This window comes from Oncorhynchus mykiss, chromosome 5 (assembly GCF_013265735.2).
Source record: "Oncorhynchus mykiss isolate Arlee chromosome 5, USDA_OmykA_1.1, whole genome shotgun sequence".
Lineage (NCBI taxonomy): Eukaryota > Metazoa > Chordata > Actinopteri > Salmoniformes > Salmonidae > Oncorhynchus > Oncorhynchus mykiss.
The window spans coordinates 280,001-288,406 of record NC_048569.1 but is presented as its reverse complement, the minus strand read 5'-3'; the positions used below and the strand labels follow the sequence as shown (position 1 = coordinate 288,406).

The 8,406-nt window shown below is 40.2% G+C and overlaps 1 protein-coding gene across 3 annotated transcripts in view; it reads right to left on the bottom strand.

Moving 5' to 3' along the window:
- Positions 1 to 3,273: 3,273 nt before the first annotated feature.
- Positions 3,274 to 8,406, bottom strand: part of LOC110523064 (A-kinase anchor protein 2) — a 60,125-nt gene continuing 54,992 nt past the window's right edge. For all 3 annotated transcript variants that reach the window (XM_036976548.1, XM_036976549.1, XM_036976550.1), the window contains exon 4: positions 3,274 to 3,548. In XM_036976548.1, the coding sequence (XP_036832443.1) occupies positions 3,441 to 3,548 (108 nt within the window). In that variant the 3' untranslated portion in view covers positions 3,274 to 3,440. The remainder of the gene's footprint in view (positions 3,549 to 8,406) is intronic.

Below are 8,406 nucleotides of genomic sequence, written 5' to 3'. Positions count from 1 at the left end.
ATAGAGCTGGATATACAGTAGAGCTTGACTTAAAACATAGAGCTGGACATAGAGCTGAACATAGAGCTGGATATACAGTAGAGCTTGACTTAAAACATAGAGCTGAACATAGAGCTGGACATAGAGCTGGACATACAGTAGAGCTTGACTTAAAACAGAGCTGAACATAGAGCTGAACATAGAGCTGGACATAGAGCTGGACATACAATAGAGCTTGACTTAAAACATAGAGCTGGACATAGAGCTGAACATAGAGCTGGACATAGAGCTGAACATAGAGCTGGACATAGAGCTGAACATAGAGCTGAACATAGAGCTGGACATATAGCTGAACATGGAGCTGAACATAGAGCTGAACATAGAGCTGGACATAGAGCTGGACATAGAGCTGGACATAGAGCTGGACATAGAGCTGGACATAGAGCTGGACATAGAGCTGAACAGAGCAATTGGATGTCTCCACGTTTAGAAAAATACTTAAATGTGTAATGAAAAATATGTATCCCTTTGATAGACATGACTTCTGGATAAAAAAAAAAGTGTTCTATTTTTATCATGCAAAATCTCTCTATTGACGTCAATAGATTGTGGTGCTTTGAAAGTGTGTAGTCCTTGATCCAATCTAGCAACTCCAATACATTGTTTTGTATCATAATGGTGTTATCTCCAAAAAGCATTAAAAATATATTTTTTTAAAACCCAACATAACTCTCACCATTCTTTCCCTTAGCTGGCAAGGTCTAGAGGCAAGGTCAAGAGGCAAGGTCAAGAGTTAAACAATTTGCAGAGATATTATTGCAATATTCCCCAGCACACCAGAAGCAAACATAAGAACATTTCTTCTAGAGAGATCAAATACACATCCATCCTATTTCATTATGTTAAACTTCAAAACTGCTTACATCAGAGAAGAGAGCAATTAAACAAGCAATGCCAATATAAATGATCAGAGGATAAAAAATAAAATAAAAAAATATCTGACATTCGAATACTATGACACACAGACAGTTTGGAAACCAGTAGAATGATTAATGCTTTGAACAGTGTTAGTCTAGAAATAAATCTCCCTCGACATGTATTGTGTCTCATCCATAGAATCAGAATGATGCCATAATGGGCGGCCATTTTGAGTGTCCCCATGGTCGTTCATTCTATTGTCGTGTTGTCGTATTGCCATATTGTCTTATTGTCGTATCGTCGTATTGTCGTAATGGGCGGCCATTTTGAGTGTCCCCATGGTAGTTCATTCTATTGTCGTATTGTCGTAATGGGCGGCCATTTTGAGTGTCCCCATGGTAGTTCATTCTATTGTCGTATTGTTGTAATGGGCGGCCATTTTGAGTGTCCCCATGGTAGATCATTCTATTGTCGTAATGGGCGGCCATTTTGAGTGTCCCCATGGTAGTTCATTCTATTGTCGTATTGTCCTATTGTCGTATTGTCGTAATGGGCGGCCATTTTGAGTGTCCCCATGGTAGTTCATTCTATTGTCGTATTGTCATATTGTCGTAATGGGCGGCCATTTTTAGTGTCCCCATGGTAGTTCATTCTATTGTCATATTGTTGTAATGGGCGGCCATTTTGAGTGTCCCCATGGTAGTTCATTCTATTGTCGTATTGTTGTAATGGGCGGCCATTTTGAGTGTCCCCACGGTGGTTCGTTCTATTGTCATATTGTTGTAATGGGCGGCCATTTTGAGTGTCCCCATGGTAGTTCATTCTATTGTTGTATTGTCGTATTGTCCAATTGTCGTATTGCCGTATTGTCGTAATGGGCGGCCATTTTGAGTGTCCCCATGGTAGTTCATTCTATTGTCGTATTGTCGTAATGGGCGTCCATTTTGAGTGTCCCCATGGGACATTTTGTATCACTGGCCTACATACAATACCCCATAATGTCAAAGTGGAATTCTGTTTGTAGAACATTTTTTAAATTAATTAAAAATTTAAAATTAAAATATGAAATGTCTTGAGTAAATATATATTCAACCCCTTTGTTATGGTAAGCCTGAATATGCTCAGGAGTTATAAATGTGCTTAATTAACAAATTGTGTAATAAGTTCAGTGTTCAATAATAGTGGTTAACATGATTTCTTAATAACTACCCCATCTCTGTACTCCACACATACAATTATCTGTAAGGACCCTTAACCAAGTAATGAATGTCAGGCACAGATTCAACCACAAAGACCAGGGAGGTGTTTCAATGCCTCACAAAGAAGGGCCCCGATTGGTAGATCTTAAAAAAATAAAAAAAAATAGCATTGTGAAGTTATTAATTAGACGTTGGATGGCGTATCACCAAGTCACTAAAAAGACAAAGGTGTCCTTTCTAACGCAGTTGTTGGAGATGAAGGAAACTGCTCAGAGATTTCAACATGAGGCCAATGGTGACTCTAAAGCAGTTATAGAGTTTAATGTCTGTGATTGGAGAACACTGAGGATGGATCAACAACATTGTAGTTACTCCACAATACTAATCTAAGTGACAGAGTGAAAAGAAGGAAGCCAGTACAGAATAAAAATATTTAAAAACATGCATCCTGTTTGCAACAAGGCACTTAATTAAAACTGCCAAAAATGTGGCAAAGAAATTAACTTTCTGTCCTGAATTCAAAGCGTTATGTTTGAGGCAAATCCAACACAACACATCACTGAGTACCACTTCACATGTTCAAGCATGGTGGTGGCTGCATCATGTCATGGGTATGCTTGTCATCGGCAAGGACTAAGGAGTTTTTTTGTACAAAAAAAACTGAAACGGCTGTAAGCACAGGCAAAATCCTAGAGGAAAACCTGATTCATTTTGCTTTCCAGCAGACACTGGGAGACACTGGGAGAGCAATGATCAACTATCAACTTGGCAGAGCTTGAAGAATTTAAAAAATAATAATGGCCAAAGAGACCTACCCAGAAAGAGTCACAGCAGTAATCACCGCCAAATTTACTTCCACAAAGTATTGACTCAGGGGACAATAATTATGTAAATTAGATATTTCTGTATTTTATTTCCCTTCTTGTTGTTGTAAATGTATTAAATATAAAAAAAAACCTGAAATATCTTATTTCCATAAGTATTCAGACCCTTTGCTATGAGACTCGAAATTGAGCTCTAATATTTCAGGATCACTTGGCGTATGACTCATCGTTGTCATCAGTCCTTTACACACCTTTTATCTGGAAAAGTCCAAACATTCCAAAATGACCTGCCCGAACACACTGTTGTTGTCGTCACGGTTACTTGTCCGTCACTTGGCAACCAGCCATATCCCATGGGTCTCTCCGTTTCACTGTTGGCAGGGCTTGCTGATGCTCCAGGTTGGTCCATCCAGTAGATCATGTGACAGGTCGTGTGATCAGAATACTTTAGTAAAATAAATACTTGTAGTTGTGTTGCTGCTATGTCCCTCCTCCTTCCATCCCTGATAGTCACAGACTACTACTCCTCTTCCTCTTTTTCTTCTCCGTCCTCGTTAGTGTAAAGCCCCGCCTCCCACCTCAGCGCCATGTTGCTTTTCCTGCGGGTGACGCGGGTGGCCTCCAACACCTGGTAACCCAGACAACAAACAACAAGTCAGTCAACAGGGAGTAGAGACAGGACTTCAGGGCACTAGGCAGTAACCTGGGGATAATTAATTAATTAATTTCCCTTAAATAAATAAATAAAGTTGATCTGAGTCTCTGGTATTACAGGATATTTTTTTGTAGTTTTTACACGTCTTTTGTAATGACCGCCATAGAAGCCTAAAAACTGTAGCAGGGCGATTCCATGCCTGAAAATATTTTGGGTACCTCAGATTCAGTGGCGGTCCGTGCCGTTTAAGATCAGAGAGGGTTATCTTTTTTCATGAGCATGGCCTTATTTCTATTACAGCATATTGGGAGGACTGTCATTCATATTCCATTCACCAACTTCAATGTAACATCAATAGGTTTAGGCTACTACACGATACTCACATTTTCCCTCATTTAAAAAAAAAATATATATATTTTATTTATTTCACCTTTATTTAAATAACCAGGTAGGCAAGTTGAGAACAATTTCTCATTTACAACTGCGACCTGGCCAAGATAAAGCAAAGCAGTTCGGCACAAACAACAACACAGTTACACATGGAATAAAACAAACAGTCAATAATACAGTAGAAACAAGTCTATATACAATGTGAGCAAATGAGGTGAGATAAGGGCAAAAAAAGAGGCCTTGGTGGCAAAGTAAATACAATATAGCAAGTAAAACACTGGAATGATAGATTTGCAGTGGAAGAATGTGCAAAGTAGAGATAGAAATATTGTGCAAAGGAGCAAAATAAATAAATAAATACAGTAGGGAAAGAGGTAGTTGTTTGGGCTAAATTATATATGGGCTATGTACAGGTGCAGTAATCTGTGAGCTGCTCTGACAGCTGGTGCTTAAAGCTAGTGAGGGAGACAAGTGTTTCCAGTTTCAGAGATTTTTGAAGTTCTTTCCAGTCATTGGCAGCAGAGAACTGGAAGGAGAGACGGCCAAAGGAAGAATTGGTTTTGGGGGTGACCAGAGAGATATACCTGCTGGAGCGTGTGCTACAGGTGGGAGATGCTATGGTGACCAGCGAGCTGAGATAAGGGGGGACTTTACCTAACAGGGTCTTGTAGATGACCTGGAGCCAGTGGGTATACCCATCATGAGGTTGCTACAACCTAGCCTATGAATGAAAGTTTACATCGTAGGTGCACACAGGTCGAGAGAAGTTTGAGTCATCATGGTGACAGACATTGACACATTTAATACCACCTTGCACACTCTTGCCTGCATCTAGCTGATCTGGGGTGTAATCATTAGTCCGTCCAACAGTTGCAATCAAGAGTTTCTATTGGACAAATTCAGGTATTTATATCCTGGTTTAGTTCCGTTAAAGAAAAGTTTTTAAACAGAATCCGCACAATGAATACACCCCTGATCACAGGCAAACACAGTTCACTTTCATAGCAGCCACATTAATTTTTTATTTTATTTAACTAGGCAAGTCAGTTAAGAACAAATTCTTATTTTCAATGACAGCCTAGGAACAGTGGGTTTACTGCCTTGTTCAGGGGCAGAACAACAGATTTGTACCTTGTCAGCTCAGGGATTGGAACTTACAACCTTCCCGTTATTGGCCCAACTCTTTAACCACTAGTCTACCCTGCCGCCCCCAGCTCATTGCAGATGCGAGAAGGAATAATATCTCACCTTTTCCCTTTGCTTATGGACTTCAGTGCACAACACATCAGCTGTCTGTGACCAGGCAAAAAAAACTTTCCAAACCAAACCATGTCATGACTGCTAACTGCTACGCACAGCCTACATCGTTGTCACGTCATAGTCAACATGGCTACTAAGACTAATGCATTAGTAAACCTGCTACAATCATGCAGTACAGTGTAGAGTCAGCAAGCAGTTTAGCAGTTACACCGGCAGGCCCGGTGGCAATAAAATAATAAAACCAAAACCTTAGCTCGACTTGGAAGAGTTCCAGTGTTGGATAGCCATACCAAGCTAGCTAACATAGCATCCCTCTCTGTTGGATAGCCATACCAAGCTAGCTAACATAGCATCCCTCTCTGTTGGATAGCCATACCCAAGCTAGCTAACATAGCATCCCTCTCTGTTGGATAGCCATACCCAAGCTAGCTAACATAGCATCCCTCTCTGTTGGATAGCCATACCCAAGCTAGCTAACATAGCATCCCTCTCTGTTGGATAGCCATACCCAAGCTAGCTAACATAGCATCCCTCTCTGTTGGATAGCCATACCCAAGCTAGCTAACATAGCATCCCTCTCTGTTGGATAGCCATACCCAAGCTAGCTAACATAGCATCCCTCTCTGTTTGAGCTAAGTGTTTGAGAAGGCTGAACTTGCTAGCTGCATTCAACCCTAGCTAAGTAAGTGAGAGTAAAAAATATATATACTACGAAATATAGCTAGCTCTCTCTCTCGTGCTTCTCCTTAATTTTGGAAGAAATCCATTTGCTCTGAACAGTTAGCTAGCTGTCCTCCGGCTACACCACGATGCTAACCCTAGAGAGTACTATTGAGGCTACTGTAGACCTTCATTGCAAAACTGTATACATTATTTTGTGACGTGAATATATTTAGTTTTATCAAAAATATTTAAAGTTACACTACTTCTGTTTTTCTGAAATTCACTGAGGAGGATTTTTATTTTTTATTTTTTATTTTTTACTTTATTTAACCAGGTAGGCCAGTTGAGAACACCTTTATTTAACCGGGTAGGCTAGTTGAGAACACCTTTATTTAACCAGGTAGGCTAGTTGAGAACACCTTTATTTAACCAGGTAGGCCAGTTGAGAACACCTTTATTTAACCAGGTAGGCTAGTTGAGAACACCTTTATTTAACCAGGTAGGCCAGTTGAGAACACCTTTATTTAACCAGGTAGGCTAGTTGAGAACACCTTTATTTAACCAGGTAGGCCAGTTGAGAACACCTTTATTTAACCAGGTAGGCTAGTTGAGAACACCTTTATTTAACCAGGTAGGCCAGTTGAGAACACCTTTATTTAACCAGGTAGGCTAGTTGAGAACACCTTTATTTAACCAGGTAGGCTAGTTGAGAACACCTTTATTTAACCAGGTAGGCTAGTTGAGAACACCTTTATTTAACCAGGTAGGCTAGTTGAGAACACCTTTATTTAACCAGGTAGGCTAGTTGAGAACACCTTTATTTAACCAGGTAGGCTAGTTGAGAACACCTTTATTTAACCAGGTAGGCTAGTTGAGAACACCTTTATTTAACCAGGTAGGCTAGTTGAGAACACCTTTATTTAACCAGGTAGGCTAGTTGAGAACACCTTTATTTAACCAGGTAGGCTAGTTGAGAACACCTTTATTTAACCAGGTAGGCTAGTTGAGAACACCTTTATTTAACCAGGTAGGCCAGTTGAGAACACCTTTATTTAACCAGGTAGGCCAGTTGAGAACACCTTTATTTAACCAGGTAGGCTAGTGGAGAACACCTTTATTTAACCAGGTAGGCTAGTTGAGAACACCTTTATTTAACCAGGTAGGCTAGTTGAGAACACCTTTATTTAACCAGGTAGGCTAGTTGAGAACACCTTTATTTAACCAGGTAGGCTAGTTGAGAACACCTTTATTTAACCAGGTAGGCTAGTTGAGAACACCTTTATTTAACCAGGTAGGCTAGTTGAGAACACCTTTATTTAACCAGGTAGGCTAGTTGAGAACACCTTTATTTAACCAGGTAGGCTAGTTGAGAACACCTTTATTTAACCAGGTAGGCTAGTTGAGAACACCTTTATTTAACCAGGTAGGCTAGTTGAGAACACCTTTATTTAACCAGGTAGGCCAGTTGAGAACACCTTTATTTAACCAGGTAGGCCAGTTGAGAACACCTTTATTTAACCAGGTAGGCTAGTGGAGAACACCTTTATTTAACCAGGTAGGCTAGTTGAGAACACCTTTATTTAACCAGGTAGGCTAGTTGAGAACACCTTTATTTAACCAGGTAGGCTAGTTGAGAACACCTTTATTTAACCAGGTAGGCTAGTTGAGAACACCTTTATTTAACCAGGTAGGCTAGTTGAGAACACCTTTATTTAACCAGGTAGGCCAGTTGAGAACACCTTTATTTAACCAGGTAGGCTAGTTGAGAACACCTTTATTTAACCAGGTAGGCTAGTTGAGAACACCTTTATTTAACCAGGTAGGCCAGTTGAGAACACCTTTATTTAACCAGGTAGGCTAGTTGAGAACACCTTTATTTAACCAGGTAGGCTAGTTGAGAACACCTTTATTTAACCGGGTAGGCCAGTAGAGAACACCTTTATTTAACCAGGTAGGCCAGTTGAGAACACCTTTATTTAACCAGGTAGGCCAGTTGAGAACACCTTTATTTAACCAGGTAGGCCAGTTGAGAACACCTTTATTTAACCAGGTAGGCTAGTTGAGAACACCTTTATTTAACCAGGTAGGCTAGTTGAGAACACCTTTATTTAACCAGGTAGGCCAGTTGAGAACACCTTTATTTAACCAGGTAGGCTAGTTGAGAACACCTTTATTTAACCAGGTAGGCTAGTTGAGAACACCTTTATTTAACCAGGTAGGCCAGTTGAGAACACCTTTATTTAACCAGGTAGGCTAGTTGAGAACACCTTTATTTAACCAGGTAGGCCAGTTGAGAACACCTTTATTTAACCAGGTAGGCCAGTTGAGAACACCTTTATTTAACCAGGTAGGCTAGTTGAGAACACCTTTATTTAACCAGGTAGGCTAGTTGAGAACACCTTTATTTAACCAGGTAGGCTAGTTGAGAACACCTTTATTTAACCAGGTAGGCTAGTTGAGAACACCTTTATTTAACCAGGTAGGCCAGTTGAGAACACCTTTATTTAACCAGGTAGGC